At 38.2% G+C, this 26,855-nt stretch overlaps 1 protein-coding gene across 3 annotated transcripts in view; it reads right to left on the minus strand.

The window, feature by feature from the left end:
* The window catches only part of acvr2aa (activin A receptor type 2Aa), a 62,028-nt gene that overhangs the window by 11,670 nt on the left and 23,503 nt on the right, over positions 1 to 26,855 (minus strand). For 2 of the 3 annotated variants that reach the window (XR_014207785.1, XM_082176387.1), the window contains exons 2-8: positions 24,914 to 25,124; positions 21,381 to 21,532; positions 12,931 to 13,085; positions 2,180 to 2,323; positions 1,350 to 1,493; positions 499 to 644; positions 126 to 240 (exon numbers count right to left, since the gene is read on the minus strand). Coding sequence is in view for 2 of the 3 variants with exons in the window: in XM_082176387.1 (XP_082032513.1) it covers positions 126 to 240; positions 499 to 644; positions 1,350 to 1,493; positions 2,180 to 2,323; positions 12,931 to 13,085; positions 21,381 to 21,532; positions 24,914 to 25,124 (1,067 nt within the window). In the remaining variant the exon portion in view is untranslated. The remainder of the gene's footprint in view (positions 1 to 125; positions 241 to 498; positions 645 to 1,349; positions 1,494 to 2,179; positions 2,324 to 12,930; positions 13,086 to 21,380; positions 21,533 to 24,913; positions 25,125 to 26,855) is intronic. The other variant, XM_082176388.1, reaches the window with a different exon arrangement.

A 26,855-nucleotide genomic window follows, 5' to 3' on the forward strand; every position in this document is an offset into this window, starting at 1 on the left:
TGTGGACAGCTGAGATACAGCCTCTGATACACCTCCACAGAATCATATTCATATTTAAACACACTTCACACAGCCAACCCTCGCACAAGGGCGGCACTTCAATCAGCACCAGCTCCAACACTTACCTGTCCATGTGTGTCCCCAGCTGACTTTCCTGCCTCAAACTTCAGAGCCAGACCAAAATCAGCTATACAAGCCGTCAGGTTTGTCTTCAGCAGAACGTTCTTGCTCTTAATATCCCTGTGCATGTATAATACAAGTTTAAATATGTAAAAATGGCTTAAATTGAGCACAAACAAAGATATTTTTAAGACTGCTTCAGCAGTTTGTGTCTATACAATGAAAGGGGGTCAATGGGGTCTAAAACAACACTATTTTGTGACAGTAAGTCATACAGGTTTGAAACAACATGCGAGACAAGATTTAGACCAAATGTCCACCGTTCAATATATCTAAGAACCACAATGGATATATATTTTAGGTTTGTATATTTCTAACCTGTGTGCGATGGCCGGTTTGTGGCCATCTCTGTGTCCTGGGAAGTCAGAGTGCAAGTAAGCTAGTCCTCGAGCCATGGTCTGAGCGATGTGACACAGCTCGTTCCACGTCACTACGTTGGCCTTCAGGTAGTCTGTCAGGGAGCCCTGCACACAGACAGCAGAGACGCGTGGATCAATCATGGCTGTGCTTCAGCCTGCAGTATAAACAACTAAAACCTTTTAACTCGAAATAAAAAGTATAAACTCAGCAATAACACAAAAACTGACTGCTGATAAAGTAAAAAAAAAACTGTGGGAAAAAAAGGGAAAAACTCTGAGCACTATTGTAGCACATATTGACTTATGAAAATGATTTCTTTTGTATAATTGGATCCTACCGGGCATCAACATGACATACGAAAAACGTTTCTTTTGTAATGAATCTTTTGTCACTTCATTCTTTCTGCCCCTTAAGAACATCTAAAGCAGAAGACCTTCATAACAAAATGTTTTATAGACACAGCAAATTTACTACATCAATGGCGTTCAAAAAATAGCCATGCAATGTGATGTATTAATTCTCTTTCTCATTTATCACTCTTTTTTTGTCATGTTTATTTGAGTGTTCAGCAACTGGGATTGGTCATTTCAATGAGCAAAACTCAAGTCTTTAGTCTAAAGTTCAAAGTCTTAATAAAAATGTATCAAACAAATAAAAGACTTAAAAAAAAAGAAAGAATATAATGTAATCCCTGCTGATAATGATGGCAGAGAGATTTGTAAACTTTGAGAAACTAAAATATGGATCTAGAAATGTTCCTCCTTTTAAGTGCAAGCCAATGCTGTTTCAGCCCCCATTCAGTTCCAGACCTTTTCATGGTAAGCTGTGATGAGCCACAATTCAATGTCCAGGTTGCTTCCTCTCTTCTCGGCCCCGATGAAATGCAGAACGTTTTCATGCCTCATGCCAGGGAGATTGTAAATGTCATACTCATTCTGCCAAGACAGCTTGTCCTGAGAAAGACACAAAGTACACAGTTATTACAGCATACTGGCATGATGGGCAAACCCCTAAACACTGATCCACTGGTCAGTCGACATCAGTAGGACTGCTAACTGACCATTAAAACAATCGACACATCGAGCCTTAGCTGACATTCACAATCAACTCAGATTATTTAAGTAAGCAGTCATTTACCAGAGCAAATTATTACATGGGTGATTGATGGATGAAACATGATTTCACCAAACACCAAACTCTAAGTTGTAACTCTAAGAGAGAGACAGCTCCTGTTAGATGTGTTTCCACTAAGGAATTTTCATTTCATTTCAAGAAATACATATTTATCTTTATATAATTTATGTTTTGTGATTTAATTAATGTATATTTAACACTTTTCTATTGGAATTTATTGTAAAAATGTAAATTATTCCTGTGAATTTTCAGCAGTCCTTTCTTCAGAGTCGCATCCTTCAGAAATCATTCTAATATGCCCAATTTTTCTCCGATTATTTGATGAACAGAAATGTAAAATCTGCATTTATTTGAAATAGAAATGCTTTGTAACAATGTAATGTTTGTGTGCTTCACAGGCTGACACATGGCTCAGCTCCACGTTTGGCTGTGTAATTGGTTAAGCAGGTTAGATTAACTCATCAGCTTTAGAAGGTGATTCTCTGGCCTTGGGTCCACGTGGTACCTGAATGGGGAATATCTTCACTGCCACATAGTCATTAAGCAGCTGAGCCTTCCACACACAGCCAAAGCGCCCTCTAGCTTTGATTTCCAACAACTGCAGTGGCTTCTGAACCAGGGTGGGAGACGGCGGCATGGGTCCAGGGTCCTATAAAGACAACAAATAAGGAAGTGTAAGCTATAGGGTTGGTTAAACAGACCATCTGTAGGTGTGATAACTGCTGAAGACTTCATCACTATGGTGACCATCCTCAAACAGCATGTTTCACAGCGACTCTCTAAATAACACTCTGGCTGTGCTGATTTCTAAACACCCTATGCAGGGTTATTAGAGTGACATCATTAACCATCAAGGTCATTTCAATAAGATGTGTGTACAGGGAAGGGCCATTCAAAATGACCTTTACAGATGGAATTCAGACCCTGAAATTAACCCATGACTCTTATCTAAAACATCATCTCCATTTTGTTGATTACTGGTTCCACAGGTGAATTGTGATCCCCACTTTAAAGGAGTTCATGCTAGATTTTATTTTCAATTGTATGTACATGAAAACGCAAGAGAATGGGTACACAAGCACATGCAAAGAATTTGTCTTCACTAAACCCTGAAAATCTGTTTGACAAATATAGGATCAAAACATCCAGATTGATTTCTTGGATCAAAATCAAGCACGCAGAAAACTCTCATTTTGGTAGTTTCAGGTCATGTTTTACATACATTACCATCCGAACGTTTGGGGTCGGTTATATTTTTTAAACTGTTTTTGAAAGTAGTCTCTTATGCTCATCAAAACTCAATTGTTTTTATACATACTGTAAAAAATAGGTAATATTTTGAAAATGAGTTAAACCGTTGATCAATTTACTGTGTCCTTCCTGAATAAAAGTATTAATTTCTTTAAAAAACTAGATACAATCTTACCAACCCCTGAACCTTTTAATGTTTGTGTAAGAGAAGTGAATAACACAAGCTACAGTTCAGAAGTTCTACTATTGTGCCAGATACCTTATATGAAATAACACATGCAAATAATACTAGCTGACTGTGGTGATGTGGTGGGGTAAAGGTGGACCCATGTCATGCAGCTGAGCTGCATAAAGCTTTGACAGAAGGGGCTTATGGGAGTTGAAGTTCAGAGCTTGTTAAACATAATCCACAGCTTCTGTAAGTGGACCACAGATGTGATAATCAGTTGACCTAGTTTGTGGGTGCTGTGAAATGCACTGGCATGCCATTACACCTAGAAGGATTGAACCTTTCTGAATATGCCTTATGCAGGAAGAGACCATTTAGCAGTTCATCTAAATGCATGAGTGTGCTCTGTCTACACCCGACATGACCTTTTCTGACCAATTATCCTTTGTCAGCAAAACACAATAGGCTGTTTCCCGCTTATCAAATAAGCTAATCCCAGTTATTCAAGCGAATCAGTGTAGGAAAGCAATATAGATGGCATCTGTAGGCACAAACCCAAACCCTGCCGCTGTGCTGGCTGAGCCTGCCATACTGCTCACCTAATTCTCAACAAATTTCACACTGAAAATAAATAAATAAAATATTTTTCTAAATATTTTAGAAAATGTATAAATGTATAAACAATTTATAAAGACAATACATTTTAAAACATTAACAAAACATAACTGATTAAATAATATAAATTTTCACTGACATAAATATAATTTTACTGTAAGATATACATATATATAAAAGCTTATTATTTATTTATTTTTGCAATAATTATTGTCGCAATAACTTAGTCGCAATGCAAACATACAGCCTCGATTTTCTTTAAGCAAATATAAGCAAAATTTTATTCAATTATTTTACTACTAGGAATAAAAATGATCCAGGTACATTCTTTACAGGTCATCAGAACAACCTACTTCTCAGAAGCCGCTTTTCCACTGTCGAGCCAGTGATAGCCAGGGCATTTCAACGGGCCGGACTGTGCTAATAGCACCGACCCCAAAACCACGCTGCGTTTCCACTGTCAGGCCAGAAGCTCCGCAGCGCTTCACTAAGACCCGCTCATAACACGCCTCTCTGGAAGAACGTCACACAAACCCATCATTTCACCAACAAATGGACGTTTAATCAGAAAACTAATCAGACAGAAATCACTGGAAACTAACGAGATTGCAAAACGAACATGATAAAAGCGACCGTTTGTTGGCATTTTTGTTGTTTACTTAAAAGATTTAAAACCCAAGCATTGATGTTTTACCACAGATTTACAATAATAAGTGATACATTGATCATAAGGAATTAATTATCCAAGATTGCACATTAGTCACACAGAAATAAAGTGGTATTTACCGTTATCACAAAAGAAAGAGGACACACGTACTTACTCAGTCGCGTCTCTTTCTGTTTATTTGTAGTCACAGGACAGTATGTTTACATCACATTCAGAAAGAATGATAATTTCTACGAATTTTCCACCAAAAATACGACCTAAGGAGCTTTAGCACTCTCTCCACTGACAGTCCCAATACAGTTATATTTTCAGTCAGAGAAACAGAGGAAGCTCCTGAAAAAAAGGAGTTGCTTTATGTTATGACATAAACTGAGCTAAATATGGATCAGAGAGTCCAGTATAAAGAGACGAGACGTACTGACAGATAAAAAAAAAAAAAACACGATTGTGATCGCCTATACGATATGTCTTGATTTCCTCAAGCGGTTGTATTTACCATGTTTACTATGGTAATTATTAGTGTGCATAGTCTTTTGCATCGCATATAAATATTTCTGCCTACACGGTGATCAGAATCCACATCGGATCACAAACAGAAGTTATATCAAACACTCGCTGCTGTCTGAAAGTGAGTTTTGAGCTAAAATGATTTTAAAAGTCTTTAATGCTGATGTTGGCTGGTATATGAAATCTTAGGCAACTTAACAACTTAGGCAAATCTTAGACTTAGGCAAACTCCGCCCCTGTCCATGACCACTCCTCAATCCCGAACTGGCGGGCCAAAAAACCCTGGCCATTGGCCCGACCAAGCCCCAGAAGTGACAGTGGACCGTCAGTGGAAACACGGCTAATGGTAGTCTTAAGTGCTTGAATAGGGGAAAAAAAACTGCTTTATTTGGCCTCTCTTAGAAACAAATGCTCAATAAGTAGGTAGGATGAAGAAAGGCTGTCCAGAGAGCACCTGCTGAAATGTGGTTTGGAGTTCAGGCAAAAGTAGGACAAATGGAGAACAGGCATGTTTTTATATGTGGCCTACATTTCCACCAACTGAGAGAGAGAGAGAGAGAGAGAGAGAGAGAGAGAGAGAGAGAGAGAGAGAGAGAGAGAGAGAGAGAGAGAGAGAGAGAGAGAGAGAGAGAGAGAGAGAGAGAGAGAGAGAGAGAGAGAGAGAGAGAGAGAGAGAGAGAGAGAGAGAGAGAGAGAGACAGAAGGCACCGATTGTTCTGAACCGAGACTCCTTAGCATATGGATCTGGGTTGTTAACTAACTTTTTTCCAAGTCCTCAAGGAAACAAATGCCGAAGAAAACTACATCACATGACTGTGGGTGGGAGGAGACGAGGTTAAAGAACAGAACATCCATCATGCAGAAAACAAAACAAAAAACGGTCAGGAACCAGGCGAAAAAGCGAACACTTCTGAGATGGCAATGCTTTGCTTTTACACAAACCGAGAGAGCTGACAAGTAATGAGGGAGGATGGAGGTAAGGGAGGGGACTGAGCTCCTGAGGGGGACGTAACCCTGACCTCACACACCTACACCCACACAGGTCAGGGTCATGTTTACTTTTCCATTTGCCCAAATGTCTGTCACTAAACAGACACCACTTATAAACATGATGACAATAGGTCTTATGGGAAGTGTCTGCCCCTGGGGCGGCAGGCGTGGATGGAGGCAAAGGCTGACATTTTTAAAGCATTCCTTTTCCAAAATAGAGTAAAAGAAAGAACAACACAGGTAATTTAAGAGGGCTATCCATCTACCCAGATGCCTGTAGCAGATATAGTATTTCCGTGAGCAGGTTACTGGAGTTGTTTGTTGTTTAAAGTCTGAAAATAAAGAGACGAGTGGAAAAAGTCCGATGGACATTTGTTGTACGGGTGAAGCATTCATACCACAGATGTTCCGAATTCTTATTTCTTAAGCACCCTATAATTTTTGTCGATGCATGTCTGAATAGTTTTAATAGATTAAATGAATCTGATGCAAACAATGTTTTTATTTCACTCAAAGCTTTAAGCATTGTTATTAAGTCTACTGTAAATTTTCTGTGTGGAAAAAATAATTAGATTTCTATAACAAAAAAGCCTCCCCATAAGGTCCATGACTAAACTTTTTGAAGAAAGCAAATGCATTTGGGGGCTTTTGATCTCTTGTAAATTATTTACGTACAGTTGTTCATTTGGAAGACACATTTAGACCAAAGCAATACACAGCGCTTTGCTGTAACAAATGGAAGCGTAGGCAGCACATATACAATGTAATGCAAAGCAAAATCCTTACAGAACTAAATAGATTTCTAAGTGCCAGAGTGCATCTTATAAGTTCTGACACAGGGATGGATAAAAGCATCAATGTGATGTTTTGTAATAAATCTTCAGGATGGACTAAATCTGTCATCAATTGAGCAACAATCTTTGGCTCCACACACACTGAATGACTAGTAATTTACTTGTTCTTGGACTGCCCAACATTACTGTTTAAGCACCTTCTGGGAATACAAAATGATTAAAAAAAGTTTTAAAAGGGCAATATCTAATACTTTTGCAGGACCCGAGGTCCACTTATAATGTTGATCAAGTTTTCCTGGACCAAAAGTTAAATATTCTGGTCATAATTCAGTTTTTGCATACCATTTTAAACTTTCTGGCCCTAGGAATAAAACAGACTGCTTTTGCCGTTAGGATGACATAGAAAATGATTGCTGAGAAAACATAATATAATCAATATAATCTAAATAATCACTATACTGCTGCATTTCTAGCTGGGAGGGGGAAAAAAAATCCAGTTTTACATAACATGACCCTTATAAAACTAGCAAGGCATTTTTAATATTTTGCAGTTTAGGATTTATTTAGCTCATGGACGAACATCTGTCATGAAGCACATTCATACAAATGTAAATAAAGCTCAGGACTCATTAGAGAATAATCTTGGTTCATTCCAGTTTTTAAGAGTTTTGCCTCTCTGGCAAAAACTACCACACAGATGGGCAAACGAGTGTTGCACAGGCCCACAGCTTCACATCCATTAAACTGATCAAACCACAGATTTTTCATGTGCAATTTGTGCTATGCTTGCTGAAAGAGAGAATGTCCAAGGAGTGGCGCTGATGCAATATGACCGTTTGCTATGAATCTTTCAATATGACAGCAAATGTTTCATATGTTAAGTACAATAAAAAACACTTTAAGCTGTTCCCCATTCCCACATTCATAACATTCATCTTTGCATACATTTGCTGCATGCTTGGAGACGTGCATTCATCAATCTCAGTATTGCCGTTTTACCATGCACCTAAATCAAGGGATCTCTGCCTGAATCCCCTGAATCAGAGGGGATTTCGTTTTTGTTATCCGTGCACTGAAATTCAGAACATCACAGATTGATGAGGCAATGTGCAGGGATAAACGCAAAATAAAATCAGTGGGATATTATAGGAAAATGTGCTAACGAAAACAAAGGGGTGCTTTTGATAGCAATGAAAAAAAAAGGTTTAAAATGAGGTTCCAACATAATCTTGAAAAAAAAAAGATGAATGAATCAGGCTTCTCTTACCTCTATCATTATATGAAAGGCGTGCTAGTTGAGGAAGGAAAGAGGAAATCAAGCGTTAGTTTTAGTTTAACGTATATGAGATGGAAAGACGAGATGGGGAATTTCATGGTTTCTGGAAGACGGATAAATCTGTTTCACTATTTCAGTAGGAACTTTTACTTGCTGGCCAACACAATATATTTCTACAGGTTAACCCAGTTTTGTCTGTCCAAAATATTAAAGATTTATGTCAAGCCAAAAGATAAGAACAGGATTTTCATATAGTCTAAAATCCATAAAAATTTGTAAAAAAATTATTTATTTTTTTGCTACTTTAATGTGCAGAAACTAAAAGTAAGCCATTCAGAGGTTGACCAACATAGCAACACTGACTGAACCAATGTCTTGTGTTAGGGATGGGACAATCTGTTTGTTCAACCAATGATTTGGGGATTTTGTATTTTTGCAATTCTGTTTGGTGCAGCTTGTGTTGCAAAAAGCACATATTTCATCTTTAAGATGAAAAAGGAATATACTGGTTTAGGCGTGGGCCTCAAGTAGATATTCTGATTAAAAATCTTGCCTTATGTAGGAGAATTTCTGGCTTGTGTGCAATTTTAACTTTATGTAAATATATAACTGGAAAGAATGAACCTTCTGCCCAAGGACACCACTCAACAGTTGCTGCTCGCACCTGAGGCAAAATCTGCATGTTATAGCAACTGCCAGACTTCCACAAGATACTGAGAGACTTCTCCAAATAAAACGGAAAACTAGGAAAATTTCAGAATCTCAAAAAAGAAAACACCAAAGATAGAGTTTAAAGAAAATGGGGCATGAATCGTTGTCCAGGGAGTACAACAGATCTCCCTGCATTCTCAGAGACTTAATATTGTACCATACTCTTCGCAAAACAACCAACACTTAGCACACATTTTTGTGCAGGACGTTTTGTGAAACCTAAATAGAAAATTATAGAGAATATGGTGTTTTCAGAGCCATAATGCAACAGTAAGCACATCCTCCCTATCCATGCCAAATAATAATTTTTAAAAAGCTACGAAACAATATAAAAATGGCAATTTAGATGAAGAGCTAAATAATAATGAAAAGCTAATAATGCACAAGAGCTAAAACCTGAATATAAAGAAATAGAACCAAGGCAATGCATTGCACATGAATGCAGGAGCTGACCTCATGGCCTTAAATACTGCAAAATGCGTGCAGTTGCTTGAATCTCCGTTCTTTCCTGAAACAAGAAATTCCCTTCCTCACCATGAAGCCAAGCACTTAATGCGGTTAAAGCACACGGTGCTCTCTCTCTTGAGGGGCATGTTGGGTCTTGGGCCCTTGTAAGAAAACTGTTAAATAAGCGTCTCTCTGCCTTCTAAATGGTGCAAGACTCTAAACTGGAGGCTGGGGGCCAAATGTTTCAAATAAAGACATTATTTTTAACTACATGCTTTAAAATGGCCTGAGAATTGATGGAGGAATGTTTCAAAAATTATTCTTATTTATGTTGTTGCATACAGCATGCATTACATCCCATGTAAATGCATACAGCAACCACCATCAGGCTACCATCCAAATTGAAAGATAGACCCATTTAAATGAGATTTACAGTGCATTTAGGAGTTTCAGTGTAGATGTTTATAGAGATAATATCAGTGAGTAAATGAACTGACCAAGTTATAGGGAGACAAAAGAGTAGTCTTTAACCAAACATATATAGTCAAAGTCAGGCAAATCTCGTGTTACTTATATTTACATAATTAAAACATTGTGAAAGTTAAGCTCAAAGCTTCGTATTAAACTCCAAAACGGAGGGATGCTCCGATCGATCGGCTGCAGATCGGTATTGGCTGATAATCACATTCTACGACTCGATCCGTAGTCACTAAATTTGGCCGATCTTACAAGCCGAGCCCAATGTGATGTTGTAAAACACGCGATGACGTCAAACTTTAGCGCTGCAGTAACCTGTCATGTTCTAAAGAAATATCACGTGGAGGAACAGTTGTTTAAGGATTTAACACAACAAACCTCATTCGCTGCCTCTGTCATCTGTTCTCAGTGTCAGAGGTGGGGCTTAGGACACACACACACACACACACACACACACACACACACACACACACACACACACACACACACACACACACACACACACACACACACACACACACACACTCTTGTACATCTATCTTTATGAGGACATTCATTGACACAATGCAATCTCTAGCCGCTTACCCTAACCGTACCCATCACAACTAAGTGCCTAACCCGAACCCTTACCCTAAACCCACCCTTAACCTAATTATTACCTTATCCCTAAAACCAAGTCTTGACCCTCAAACAGGCCTTTAAAGGGGTCTCAGAAAGTGAGAACCGGCCAAAATGTCCTCACTTTACTCTCTTTGTCCTCACTCCAATGGTCTAAAACTCAAACTGGTCCTCACAAAGATAGTTGTACAAGTACACACACACACACACACACACACACACACACCAGATGAATCTATCTTTGTCGTAGTATCCTTTCAATGTCCAATGTAATTGGATTTCCCATGACTGGCGTCAGCGCTGTTCAATGCCATTGATCTCTATGAAGTGCAACCTTAACTTCAGCGTTAACCACGTTGCTCGTCGATTGAGCCTTGCAAAGTGGCGCTCAAAGTTAAATTAATTTGAATGAATCGTTAATAATTCATTAATAATGAATCAGCAATTTAAAGTGTATTAGTTGAATGAATGGTTTAATGACTCACTCATAGAGACAGTCCCTTGGCACCACCTACTGGCGTAACAACGTAACAGCACTGACTGACAGCCTGCAATTGTTCAGTTAAAAGTCTTGTAGGCTTTTTAATAAGCCAAAGTATCCTAATATCTATAGTGTTTTGCGTAAGCTCTGTTTTTAAAGGCCTATAAAAATGTTCACTGCAAAATAAATATCGAGATCAGTATCGGCCGATCAAGATGACAAGAAATCGGTAGTTGATATCAGTATCGGCAGCAAGAATTATAGTCGGTGCATCCTAACTAGAAAGGGAGGTTGTAGCAGCAATATAATGCATCAATATCAAAATAAAGCACAATGTTATTTATCAACAGAAACTGAGAAAGCTTTTGGAAGGTAATGGTTTCATCACTGAAGAATAAAGAGAACTTTAAAGCCTTTTTCTGCACTCAAATGCGTAATTCAATGAAACAGATTTTCAAAGAAACTACATTTCTAAGCAATACAAAACAAGCAGATCTCTTTGTGGCATTTTGCAAAATGTCACACTTTCCATTACAAAATCATTTCTGGCAATCTCCCAATGTTTGTGACGCAGTAGAGTGACAGCTTTGAGGCTTTAGACACAATTCTGGAGGATATGATCGATCAAAACAAAAAGTAAATTAATAAACTACCATTCAAAAATGTGGAGTAAGATTTATTTACTCACAAAGGCTGCATTTATTTCATCAAACATAAGTTACAATTTAAATATTGTGAAATAATATTTAAAAGTAAAATACCTGTTATCTATTTAATTTCATTTAAAATGTAATTTATTCCTTTGTTTGATCAACATTTTATTATAAGTTGTGATGGCAAAGTAGAATTTTCAGCAACTATTCCTCAGTGTCACATGATCCTTCAGAAATCATTCTAATATGCTCAATATTTTCAGGTTTTGTTGATGAATAGAACGTTTAAAAGAACAGCATTTAATTCAAATAGAAATCCTTTGTAACAACGTAAAATGTTTAATGTGTCCTTTCTTTCTTTCAAAAAAATAAAAGCCTTTAAACGGAAGTGTAAATAAATAAATACGAAATAAAACTTTCTCCGCCTCCAAAACGATTTTCTTTTTTAGCTGACATCACCAAGCCTTATTTTCAAACACGTTCCCAACCACCTGTCATATACAGACTGCTTTTCACAATCCAATTAAGAATTAAATTCCAACAATTTTAGTAGCTACAGAAAGGTTAAGGTAAGAATATACCATTATGGAAGTTGCAAACACAGTTTTATATTGACTAAGTGTTGTAATAGTCCCTGAAGACTTCTGCCTGCTGCATTAAGAACTAATAAAGCTTCCAACAATTTAAAAACAAGTTTGGGCTGATTATGATATTTGATATCAGCAGTGCTGTGGGGATGGTTTATCTGTCAGATCTGACCTACATAACACTGAAACTCAATCGGGGAATTCCAAATGCTCACCTGACTCAAAGGTAACCCTTTGTGCTACCATACGGTCCCATATATCATCCCAGCACACGCTTGTAAATGCATCTATTCTGACCTGCCAAAGATGTCTTACAATGCTCAACAGTGAGGATTTTTTCCCACTGGCCCGGTAGTTCAGATTTTCACTTCACTGGCTGAATCTATAAAGCTCTATTGTGTAGTTCAGAAGTAGATGTGAATCTTAACACTAGTCACACACAGGGGGTAAAGGTCACCTGATTGCTTGTGTCTTGTGTTATGTCATTTTTGTTATCTTTTGTTTATTGTAAGAGAAGAGGGCATCGAAACACAACAGTGTCCTGACAGATCTCGTTTGATTTCAGCTGACAGTGTGTTTGAGCTTGAGCTAGTGTGACATTGAGCACATTAGATCCCTGAATTCACTGTCATTCATGTCAACAGGAGGTTCTGCCCAGGGGAAATAACAGCTCCCCAAAGCACAGTTTCTAGTGATATGAAGATGTCCTGATACACGGAAATTCTCTCTCACACACACACACACACACACACACACACACACACACACACACACACACACACACACACACACACACACACACACACACACACACACACACACACACACACACACACACACACACACACACACACACACACACACACACACACACACACACACACACACACACACACACACACACACACACACACACACACACACACACACACACACACACACACACACACACACACACACACACAAAAAGTGAATCAAAATACATGCATTATATACAAAAAGTATCAGGTTACCTGGGTAGGCACCAGAACAGGTGGATACGCCAGTTTGTGTTGCCGATACATCCAGAAGGAGAGCAGGACAATGGCAGCGATGCCCATGATGGGCACGATGGAGTACAGGAGGGTGCTGAACAGTGGTGGCTTTTGGGTGAAAGGGTTGGATGTTGCTGGGGAGATAAAAAGAACGAGATGCATCAGTACCAATCAATACTTTTTATGTACTTTTAATGTACTCTACCATTCAAAAGTTTGGGGTCTGTAATTTAAAAAAACAATGTTTTTCAAAGAAGTCTCTTATTTGCTCACCAAGACTGCATTTATTTGATCCAAAAACAGTAAAAATAGTAATGTTGTGAAATATTATTAGAGTTTAATATATCCATTTTCTATTTTATTATATTTTAAAATGTAATTAATTCCTGAGATGGCAAAGCTGAATCTGCAGCCATTACTCCAGTCTTCAGTCACATGATTGATCTTTTAGAAATCATCCTAATATGCTGATTTGGTGCTCAAGAAACATTTATTATTATCAATGTTGAAAACAGTTGTGCAGCTTATTATTTTTATGGATGACCATGATACAAAAAAAAAAAAAAACAGGATTATGTGATGAATAAAAAGTCAAAAGAGGTTCAAAAGTCTTTACAGTCACCTTTGATCAATTTAATCCTTGTCCTTGCTGAAAAAGTATACTTAGAAAAAAAATATATATATATGACCTTACTGACCCCAAACTTTTGAAAAATAGTGTAATCTGTGACCAAAATATTACTAACTAGAAAATGAAAATAATATATTCACACATTCTGTCATTCTGTCTGTTTTAGCCATTCTGACTTACAAATCAATCACAAAATTACAAAAAATTCTCAAGACCCCTGTGTTTGATTCAATGTGCTTGTGTAAAGGCCTCCATACATACAAATACAGTTACACTTTATTTTAAGGTGACCTTGTTACAGTGTACTTAAACATTGAATTACTGAGTAATATTAATTAACAACATATACTTACTATAGGGTTAGGGTTAGGATTATGTTTGGTTTAGGGTTAGATGCATTTGCTTATGCAAAAATTTCAGTTATTATTACTATTGTAACTACATGTAACATGTAACAAGGACACAGTAAAATAAAGTGTGACCACTAGGGATCCTTCCGATCAGGATTTTTGCAGCCGATACCGAATACCAATTGATTTGTCATCACGATCGACCGATACAGATCCCGATCATTCAAGCTTTATATATATAATAATTAAGCTCTCTGCTGAATGTCAGTGTTTTTTCCAAATAAGTAATACCACAGACATTATTTACAGCAATGCTATAGATTAGGGGTGGTTAATCTGTCTGATTTCCCGATTCGATTCGATTACGATTATTGAAGTCCCGATTCGATTACAGTCGATTTTCGATTATTAACGATTCTCGATTAGCAATTATTGATTTTCCATTTCACAACAGTAAACGAAAATACACTACAAAGTGATTGCAGTATTAAAAAAAAGTCAGCTGCTGAATTTCTTAACTCTTTTATTGAGTAACAACAACTCAAAGCACTTTCTGTGTCGTGTAGTTATAACTTCAGAATTATTTGTATGTAGCTTATGTTCTGTAGAACACAGAAATGAATACATCACATTGTGTTGTGACTCATCAAGTTGAACTAAACAATAACAAATAAATGAAAGGCTTATTTCCTTTAGGAAGTAGATCAGAACCAACATACTGTAGAAATTGGACAATTTTCTTCTAGAAAGACAAGGTGTTCAGGTGGAAGAAGACTGCAGGTTGCAGTCGAAACATGTCAAGGTAAAGAAAAAGTTTTTTCTCCACCTGAACACCTTGTCTTTCTAGAAGAAAATTGTCCAATTTAATCATTAAGAAGACAAAATGAACATTTTTGAACAACTTACTGTAGCTTCAATTAGTAACATACAAAGCCACTCTTATACACAACTAAATAATAAAGAGTTATGACTTGAAATGTTTGCTGTATACTACAATCAAAAACAGCTTATACAAAAAAAGTGAATGAACATCTGCAGAGAGCACAGTCAAAATGTAACTTTTTGTGACTGAAATTGTATATTGCAGTATAACGTACGTATAACAGATCGGTTTACACAGTGTACTGATGTGAAAACTAAACAATACAGAAAGCAGCTCTCATACAAAAATACTAAATAGGTAACAATGAAATTGCCAATTTTACATACGTTAGCTTTTAACGAAGAAGGTGCCGTTCGAATTTGGCGCTCAGCCATCATGAGTCTGTTATGTATGTGCGCGTCTCTGTTATGTGCACGCCACAGACTGTCCGTGCACTGCACGTCCGCTTATAGTTCCGCCTTTTGCGTTCCGTCAATATTACGTTATTAGAAAAAATATATATATCTTTTTTTTTTAGAAAATCGATTTTTTGACATTTGTGAATCGATTCAGAATCGTCCACGTCCGCATCGCGATGCATCGAAGAATCGATTTTTTCCCCCACCCCTACTATAGATTGTTGTATTAATTGAGAATAAAATAAATAAGCACAACAAATATTAATTTTACAATGAGCATTTTAATAGGCCATTAAAAACAGGGTTTATGCAAAACACTATCCATATGAGGATACTCTGGCTTATTAAAGAGCCTACAAGACTTCGTCAAACTGAACATAATTACAACCCATAAGGTGTAATTAAACATTGCCCAATATGTGACTGAGGACAAAAACAAATAGAAACGACAAACTCCTAAATTAGTCGGATACAAAAATGATCAGGAATATTATTCAGCAATTGCTGAGTATTTGAGTAATTTCTTCCTACGTCCTACTTAAGTAGGTAAGGCAGGATTATCTTTATAAATGCAAGCTTTTCTGATACCCGGGCATATTTGACTGTTCAAGCCCAGTAAGATAAGTACTCATACGCTGTATGAGCAGCAGCTGCTACTACGTGTGAGCGGTTTCAAATCACTTGTTCTTAAATCACAAGGCTTAAAAATGCATTGTTTCTTGAGACCGCGTAATAACTGGTGATGACTGCGCCGCTAATACCACCAATTTCCAATCAGTTGGTGGGATCGGCCTATTTTAGTGACTCCCGATCAAATCATAGAATGTGATTATCGGCCGATACCGATCTGCAGCCGATCGATCAGAGCATCCCTAGTTGCCACAAATACTTATGAGAAACAAATATGCTTGTTGTATTCTACTAGTTAAGACTGTTACAAAATACTGATTTGATATAGGTCATTATATTTTTACAGATACCAATTATGATCATCATGATCATATTTCATAAATTATGAAAGTAAACATTTGTAATTTGTCTGTAAAAAAAGAAAAGAAAAAGCAAAGAGTCAGATCTCATGTATGCATATAGAGAGTCCACATTCTAAGCTTTTATTATTATTATTATTATTATCAAATTAGCGTTTATTTTTTTATTAAGTGAACAGCTCCCACTGAAAGGGCTGACATAAAATAGATAAATACAAATGAATAATAAAAATTAAATTAAATTAAATAAAGAAATATCAGCATTTCCCTCCTTTTTAAAACATATATGCTCTTTGGAAACAGCTGAATGCCACACTTCATTATTATTGGTTTAATAAGAGATACGAATGTGAAAAGGGATGATATCAGCATTACTTAGCAGAATCTCAGATTCTAATTCCCTCAAGAGGAACAGCACACGAACACAAGACAGATGTGAAGTCTAACATACACCTTCTGTACGTTGCATTAGCGAGATTCGCAGTGTGCGTTGAGAATCTCTCACTGCATACTTATCTTAAGTCCCGCACCTTTTGAACTTGCTAATTACAATTCTTACACGCCAGCCTTGTAATTCAAGGTTGGTTAGATTCCCTGAAGGCTACTGACAGATTCTGCCTTGTGCAAACAGTTTTATTTCCAATGCACATGCGTCTATGCAAATGCACATTCCCGTTAAAAGCGGTTCAACAGAACTGCACGAGTGTGCGCTTGAGGGAGAATAGCGTGTGTACTTAGAGCACACGGTGGTCTTTGGTTTCTATGCATCTAGTGCCAGATATCGGACTGGGTCGTGGCTGTTCGCCAGAGATGCAGTGATCCCTCATCCTTGTGTTATGGCAGAGCATTTCCCATTCGCCTGGGTTGACTGCGGGACCATGTGCACAACCCACCCGGTCGAACTTCGGCTGAACCTGTGTTAGCTCTGGTCCAGCAGAGATCCCATTCGTGATGCCATTTCTTCCCTCTCGTGCCGGCTATGGACTTGGAAGTGGGTTAAGGACTCTGGATTAATCCACAAGCGGAGGAAAAAACACATCCACCCCCAACAAACCCACTCTCATCCGACCCTACTTCACCCTTCCCCCATTCAGCGGGCAGAATGGCCACATGCAGCCGCGGGGCAAAAAAGTACCCAGTCACAAGGTCATGAAAAGCACACAGCTCCATGCTCGCAGAAAGCGAGTTCTGAGAAACTCCAGTGTGCTTTGTGCAACTCTCCGCGTCCTTGTGGGTTTTTGCATTTCATATCAAGATCATTCCATATGGAGTGAGTCAGTGCTGGAAATAGGCCCATTACATAAGCACGAGTGAGACCCCCCCCCCAACCCACCTCCTCTGCTACTGAAGTACTGAAGACTCTTCTACCCACCACATTTGCACTGATACAGACAGTTGTTGTGTCAAAACTCATCAGGCGGAGCTCAACCAGTGCTGTATGCAACTAAATCGGGAATCTTTTAAAGCGGCCGCGGGTAGATGATAAATCACGATTGCTGAAACGTACACCAGCCCTCCTGCAGGGAGCCGAGAGCAGTGGCTCGCTGACATGCCTCCATCCCTCATTTAGTTAAGAGGATGTTGATGTCAGTGTTTACTCAGAAGAGATAAAGCGACCAGATCAGCCCCGGTAATCTAAAAGACACAGTCATCTCTGAGAGCACGCTATGCTGTTAAAAGCCCAAAGACAGCAAAAGCAAACTGGTGCAACGAAAGCTCTGATGTCTTTATTACAGAATCACTCAATAGATGGTTGTTCAGGTTGTTCAATTCATGTATTTCTGAGGATCTACTGCAGTGGATGAAGAGCTACACAGGCTCAAACTCTGTAATGTTAAGCTTAGTCAAGTTACCATGTGAAACACAAAAGTGTAAAATTAAAGTAGTGCTATTTCTTTCATACATTTCCAAAGAACTTAATATAAAAAATTTTCAAGTTGTATTTAGCACCAATTTGTGTTCCAATGTGATACTGTCAAATTGATTGTGATTGTATTAATGCACATTATAGGTCACTCTGTTCCAACTTCCCAAACACACATTACATCCCACAACACAGCTGTTTTAGCCTTACAATTTGGTCTATGCTAAACAGTAACAAGTACTATTTGTGTAACATATGAATGTTGCTCTTCTTTTCTTTTTTTACAACAAAAAACCTGTTGTTAATGTGTATCTTTAACAACCCATTTTGAAATTATCAATTGCTAGGCAATTAGACTGATGTAATTCTCACAAACCTAAAGCACACATCACAGCAATGATTCTCTGTAATTAACTAACACCTGTGTTGACATGTAGTTGTAACACTTTATGCACAACAAAGAATGCATTAAATGGATCAAAAGTGACAGTAAAGTTATTTATAATGTGACTAAAAAAATAATATTCCAAATAAATGCTGTTAAGTCCTGAACAAAAATGTTATGTCCCAAAAAAAAAAAACTTAAAAGGAAAAATAAATGTTTCTTGAGCAACAAATCAGCATATTAGAATGATTACTGAAGGATCACTGAAGACTGGAGTAATGATGTTGAAAATTCAACTTTGCCTTCACAGGAACAAATTACATTTTAAAATAGAGAATAAAGTTTTTATAATTGAATTGTAATAATTCAGAATATATAGGGGCAGTCATGGCCTAGTGGTTAAGGAGTTGATCTGGTGACCCAAAGGTTGCTGGTTCGATTCCAGAACCGGTGGGAAATGACTGAGGTGCCCATGAGCAAGGCACCTAACCCCTAATCGCTCCCCGGGCGCCACACAAGGCCGCCCGCTGCTCTGGGTTTGTGTATCCACGTTTGCAGTGTGTGTGTGTTAACTACTCACTACTCTGCTCCTAATGTGTGTGCATTAACTTGGATGGGTTAAATGCAGAGGTCAAATTCCAAGTATGGGTTACCATACTTGGCTGTCACTTTCCACTTTATTACTGTATTTCAATTAAACAACTGCAGCATTGGTGAGCTTAAGAGACTTCTTTCAAAAACATAAAAAAAATCTTACTGACCCCAAACTTTTTCTGGTATAAGTATTAATAATAATAATAATAATAATAATAATATCGATATAAATCGATCAGTTCAAGACCAATGCAATCTTTCTGCCTCTAAAATACAGATTTTGAATTAAGTTTTAGAGCTACTTCATTATTATATATAAAAAAAAAAAGAAAAAGAAAAAAAGCTTAAGCCACTGCTTCAGCTCCATTCAATGTTGGTCTTGGCTTGTTCACACAAGCATGCTAAGTTTTTTTTCTTTTCTTTTTTTCGTTTCTGATGTCAAAAATAACCTGAATTTATAAAAGCCTCCGGTAGCAGCAACATCACAACAATCAATTAAAATTTTACAGAGGAACCTGCAGCTCTGAAAAGAACTTCAACTCCACTAAAGCAAAGCAAAGGTTATGAAAAATGAAAAATCCCGATGAGCTGCATCAATAAGGTGACATATGAGACAGACAACAAGCTCTTCATTCAAAAGCGGAATAATCCACAGCCATAAAGCTGTGCAGTAGTCACAAGAAATGCAGATGTGTATAAGAACCAACACATGCAGCAATTAACAGAGCTTTTGTCAGTGGAGTTCTGGTGGCTTGGTCAATAAGCATATCAAAGCATACCTTCTGATCAAAGAAATAGAGAATTATCTGAACAAATGAATAAACATAACCAACATTATAAAAGTCCCTAATATCTGTAGCTTAAAAGCACATCTGTAATTAGATTATTTCAAAAAGCAAATGTTAAAACTGTATTTTCTACATTCACAAGGAGGGCACAATGGATTCACTGGAACTGTACAATTATGCAAAAGAAAAATTACAAACTCACGAGAAACTATCAAACCACTAGCTAGCTACGTTTACATGGACAACTTTTGAATTACGTTTAATGAATCCGAACAAAGTGTTTACATGAACTCTGAATAAAGTGATGGGGTTGATGTGCGTGTTTATATGTCACAAGCTTCAAATCGGAATTGATTTATTTGGCATGCGCACACTGCACGAATATACAGTTTACCACTGTTTGCGCATATTCTCCTAAATTTCTTCTTTTCTTTGATTTCTGGTCCTAATTAGGAGACAACGAGCACATGAACCGTTGTGGCTTGTTGCTTTTATTAAAAAAGCAGTAAAACGCCCATTCCCGCACCCAAATCAAGGCGTCTGTGGATGAGAGACCTAAACAAGGACTGGTGGGACATTGTCCTGCTCCACTTCACAGACGATGAGTGGAATGAGAATTTTAGAATGACACGACAGTCATTTATGACACTATTCAACATCAACATCGTTCCTTGCGTCATATGTCATTATGCCATTTCTACATCATTGCACATGCGCATTTTTTTTTTTTTTTTTTTTTTTTTTTCGGACTGTGCTAGTAGTCCGATTACAATCAGATTATTAGGGTCCATGTAAACACAGCTACTGGATATTAAATACAGACACATAGTATTAGGATATTAAAAATACATGCCAAAAAGCACACAGAAAAAATCTTCAGTTGCACCATATGTTTCCAACAGGAACTAATAATGAACATTCACACCACTGACAACACTCTGAACAAGTCGAAAATAAAATTAGGCACACTAAAAAAACAGCACCTTCAAGACAACCAGTTGATTAAATATAAACATCATAAAAGTTATACGTTATGATTTTCTGGCGAAAAAAAGAAAGTGGATGTTTATATATTACATGTATATACTATTCACAAAGATGTCTTTCTAATATGCATTTTTTTACGTTCATAAATAACATGATGAAGCACAAAACACTGATGTACAGACTATCAGAGTAAGTGTTCATTATAACGCAACAAAAACACAGTTGTTACAAGGCAGGTATGCATTGGATTGTGGTGCTAAAACGGGGCTACACACATACCTCATAATTCAGGATATGAAACATGAAGAAAAAAAACAACAACTAAAATGGATTGTAAGAGTATATGAAAAACACAACAGGCCTGTTATGACTTTTGACATGAATAGTCATGAAAAATGCCTGAGAGGTGCTTTGAGGTAATCTGATGATTTTGATGATGAGGTTATGAGGGAATATAGGCTATGATGAGACAAAGACAGAAGGAGAGTTTCACACCGACAGAATCAAACACCAGCACAATTACATCAAAGGAAGAGGTATAACTGAAGAACTTCCAATACCCTTAAAGACTTTGCTGTTTGTGTCGCTGAAGGGAGCCTTACTCTGAACTGGCTGAGTGTCTGGGTTGTAGAAGAACTTCTCGTTACACATGTTACCCTCACAGCAGCAGAAGAACACATCTGGGTCCTCCTTCTTCTCCACACACTCGGTGCTGTAAGATAAAGAACAAGCAGAGCTGTTTGTCCACAACTGAGGTTTTTTTAACCACTCAAATACTGAAATTTCTAGAACACAACACATTTTTCACCAAATAACACAAAGGTGCACAACAGTACATACTGATTACATACAATCCATTTGATTAATTAATTAAATATATTTAATGTAATTCATTTAATTATAAAAAAAAGATTGGCAGCACTTTGTTCCCAAATTTTTGGCAATTAAATAAAGATTGCATCACATTTGGGGATTATTGAGACATGCGTGCTGCAAGGTTTATTTGGATTTCGCTCGGGTTAGAGAGCAAACAAACGAATAAATGCACATGGGCGGAAAAATGCCTGAGCCAAAGAGATACTTTTTAAAATCTGGCAGCCCACATCAAAGCAGAGCTCTCAGGTTGGCTTAAAGAAGATAAACAAAGCTTAGCAGCACACCAATAATCCTTAAGATACACACACAGGTGGAAATGAAAAAATAAAAGGGGAATGGATGACATTCCAGAGGCATTTAGTCAGAAAAGTGATTCGGTTACTGTCTTGCGACGCACACGCACCATTAAGCGATCGCAATACTTGCTTAGCTACTTAAGGACTTGACATGGCAGAGCAATGTGCATGAAAAAACAAAAAACATAAATCCTTCCAGCAAGGGAGGTAAACGGGTTTAGCAGCATGTTAGGACAGGAGAAGTGCTGCTTCCTTTGCACGCTATCAAAACAGCTTCGTTCAGGAGAAGCACTTCCTGATCTACCAGCGGTGCTACCTGTCGCATAGGGGCAGATGCGTTGATAAACCTGTTTTTAATATCTCCCCTTTTATGGCCGGAGGTTACAAGGTTCACAACCAAGCCTAAACATGGAAACACGTTTACACAAGACTTTATCTGAAATACTGTGAAATCTTGAGAAGGAAGTGTTTGGTTAAATGAATGTGTGGCGTATACTCTCTCTGTAATGTGTAGAGCATTGAGCATGGGCAATTTAGACTAAGTTAAACAATGAAAAAAAACAAAACAAGTATACACTACTGTTAAAAATTTTGGGGTCGGTAAGATTTAGTTTCTAATGCTCACCAAGGCTGGATTGATTTGATCAAATATTTAAATGTAATTCATTCCTGTGATGGCAAAGATGAATTTTTCAGCAGCCATTACTCCAGTCTTCAGTGTTACTTCAGAAAGCATTCTAATAGAAACATTTCTTATTATAACCAATGTAGAAATCTGGATTCTTTGACAAATAAAAAGTTCAAAAGAACAGCAGTTTTAAATAGAAATATTTTGTAACTTTATAAATGTCTACTGTTCCTGTACAATGTAATGCATCCTTGCTATATAATACAATTATTGTATATATATATATTATATATATATATATATATACACTGCTCAAAAAAATAAAGGGAACACTTTTTAATCAGAGAATATCATCAAGTCAGTTAAACTCCTGGGATATTGATCTGGTCAGTTAAGTAACAGAGGGGGTTGGTAATCAGTTTCAGCTGCTTTAGTGTTAATGAAATTAACAGCAGGTCCACTAGATGGGCAACAGTGAGACAACCCCCAAAACAGGAATGGTTTTACAGGTGGAGGCCACTGACATTGTTTTCCCTACTCATCTTTTCGGACTGTTTTTCACCAGTTTTGCATTTGGCTAGGGTCAGTGTCACTACTGGTAGCATGAGGCAATACCTGGACCCTACAGAGGTTGCGCAGGCAGTCCAGCTCCTTCAGGATGGCTCATCAATACGTGCCATTGCCAGAAGGTTTGCTGTGTCTCCCAGCACAGTCTCAAGAGCATGGAGGAGATTCCAGGAAGACAGACAGCTACTCTAGGAGAGCTGGACAGGGCCGTAGAAGGTCCTTAACCCATCAGCAGGACCGGTATCTGCTCCTTTGTGCGAGGAGGAACATGATGAGCACTGCCAGAGCCCTACAAAATGACCTCCAGCAGGTGTGAATGTCTCTGACCAAACAATCAGAAACAGACTTCATGAGGGTGGCCTGAGGGCCCGACGTCCTCTAGTGGGCCCTGTGCTCACTGCCCAGCACCAGGGAGCTCGATTGGCATTTCCCATTGAACACCAGAATTGGCAGGTCCGCCACTGGTGCCCTGTGGTTTTCACAAATGAGAGCAGGTTCACCCTGAGCACGTGATAGACAGGAAAGGGTCTGGAGAAGCCGTGGAGAATGTTATGCTGCCTGTAACATCGTTCAGCATGACCGGTTTGGTGGTGGGTCAGTGATGGTCTGGGGAGGCATATCCATGGAGGGATGCATAGACCTCTGCAGGCTAGACAATGGCACCCTGACTGCCATTAGGTATCGGGATGAAATCCTTGGATCCATTGTCAGACCCTATGCTGGTGCAGTGGGTCCTGGGTTCCTCCTGGTGCACAACAATGCCCGGCCTCATGTGGCGAGAGCATGCAGGCAGTTCCTGGAGGATGAAGGAATGATACCATTGAAGGGCCACCACGCTCACCTGACCTAGATCCAATAGAACACCTCTGGGACATTGTGTTTCGGTCCATCTGACATCACCTGGTTGCACCTCAGACTGTCCAGGAGCTCAGTGATGCGCTGGTCCAGATCTGGGAGGAAATACCCCAGGACACCATCCGTCGTCTCATTAGGAGTATGCCCCGACGTTGTCAGGCATGCATACAAGCACGTGGGGGCCATACAAACTACTGAGTACCATTTTGAGTTGCTGCAATGAAATTTCAGCAAAATTGACAAGCCTGCTACATTTTTTCACTTAGATTTCCGGGGTGTCTTTGAATTCAATCCTCTGTAGGTTGATCATTTTCATTTCCATTTTTTTTGAGCAGTGTATATATATATATATATATATATATATATATATATATATATATATATATATATATATATATCTTATTGAGCCCCAATTATTTATGGTAGAGCCCCTCACACTGCAATATTTTTACAAAATGACAATTATTGTACAAATGCTGATGCAAAACAAATGAAAAACTGCATGTGAGGAGCAAAAACATCTCTACTATAGTTACAGTTTTGGAAACTATGATATAGGCAGAAATTAATGCTGATCGCAAGGGCAGTGCTCAAGGGTTTGACCACGCCTCTATAAGTTAAATCAAAACAATCGCTATTCAGAGGGGAAGGCTGTGACATATGACTACAGTTAGCACTGAACATGACACTTAAAATGATGCTGATCAATATTGACGGAGGCTACCAGTCAAAAAGCCTCACAAACTGCTGGGTTATCAGTTTGAACCATTTGAACAAATCATTCAGAGCGAGCACTGAATAATCATACAAGATTCATTACTGAAGCACAAGTCAATGTCTCTTTCATTTAAATTTGTCTCAAAATGATTACCTGTCATAGCAGTTGACATCATCAAGCCAGCAGCCTTGCTTTACTATTTCAACTGATCCTGACACATTTCGCCAAGTCGCGAAGCAATGAAGCCTCTTGTCCTTTTCTCCCACGCAAGACTCAATACCGCTGCGGTTTCCTCGGTTCTCCAAGCTGGGGCTGTAGTTGTAAAAGACACACTCTTGTGTCTCTGAGCGGCCGAGAATGGCACCTGGAAAAAAAAACACAGGGGAAGCTGGTTAAGACATGGACTGCCTGCAGTGGAAACAGACACCTGCTGTACTGATCTCTCAGAAGACTTTAACCACAACCCAAAGTGTAAAGCTCAAACCCCAACCATCAGTCCGTCACTGATAAGCAGCTGAAAATCAATTAAAGATGACAGGCATTGGAGGAAAATAACCGACACACAACTGTTTTAAAATAACCCAAAAAAGTGAAATCCACAAATGGGATTTTTTATTTTTTCAGAAGCTACTCATGAGTTACCATATGGTTAAAAAAAGAAAGCGAAACACTGTGTTAAAGCAAAACATTGTGGTTAACCAAAAAAACAAAAGCAAATGTAAGGTAGTGAGTGTGATTAACACAGAAGGGCCACTTTGAAAAAGGATGTGGCGTTTACTTTTTCCTAAAACAACCGCAACTCAGATCGTGCTTGAATATGATGTGATGAGTGTTAAGAAATTACCCAAAACACAACCCATGTCATCACCATCACTTAACACACAAGACAAAAATCCAGAGGATTTCATGAACAAAATAAAGAGCAAATAGTGGATTGAGATTCTAATCTAATTCTTTACTTGCTAATCCTGATCAAAGACACCTGGGATCTCGTGCAGGTTGTGCAAGCTCGCACGACTAAGTCTCTGTCTGGACGTTTACATAAGATGCATTCTTGCACTCAAAAACATTTAGACGGAGCGTAACAGAATAGAATAGAACAGGAAGTCAAGTGTTAGAAGCACTAGTTTGGCGGCAATCTTGCATCTATGGGAACATTGGTGAACATTTGGCTTGAGCTGATGTTCACATATTGTGCCACAAGGAACAGTTTATGCTTTGGGCCAAGTATTTGAGGACTGGTAGCACAGGTTTAGTGGCAGCACCTTGCTGGATACATTTGAATGGAACACATTGTGCATAAAAACACAGCAATAAAGCGATTACAAGAACATTCTTCAAATGTCACAAACTGCACTTTAGTATGCTCCAAAAATACATAGGCTACCACTTCTTACAGTAAAAACAATTAATCATTAAGTAAGTGCATTTCACAACTACATACAAGTAGGGGTGGGCGGTATACCAGCAGACACGATTAACCTGTAGAAATCTGTCAACCGGTAGATGTTTTCGACTATCGTCTCTATCGCTGTTCCGCTGACGTTGCTGTGCTACACGGTCACGAAAGCTTATCGTTTGCATGTGAAAACAAGTGATTTTAAACCACTGAAGTTCAATTAGCAGCGAAAGACCACTCATTTTGCTGTATGCGCACGCAGAGACTGTTTCTCAGCGCTGACTGTGAAGCGTGCGCACATGAAGCCGCTGCTCATTAAGCGCGTGAGAACTGAACTGAGTGCTTTTTGCCAACTAATTGGGCTTGAACAGTTAAATACACATACTTATGTATCAAAGTGATCATGTCTTTGCAAGTAAACACAGCCATTTATGTCTTAAGTGAACGTAAACAATTCACTTAAGAAAACGCACAAGTATATTGGATCAGTGCAGTCGGTTTTAAAGTGACAGCATCCAAATTTACCCGCTGTCGTTATTAATGTTAATCAAACAACAAAAAAGAGAAAAATACTCACTGCTCTTGACTGAATCATTTTGTAACTTTAATAAGAATAAATGTATATTTAATTTACATGGTGAAGACTATGCAGTTTTTTTAATACATTTTATTACTTTATACAGTTTATTACTTAAT

Source organism: Leuciscus leuciscus (assembly GCF_965113295.1).
Source record: "Leuciscus leuciscus genome assembly, chromosome: 7".
NCBI classification, from domain to species: Eukaryota; Metazoa; Chordata; class Actinopteri; order Cypriniformes; family Leuciscidae; genus Leuciscus; species Leuciscus leuciscus.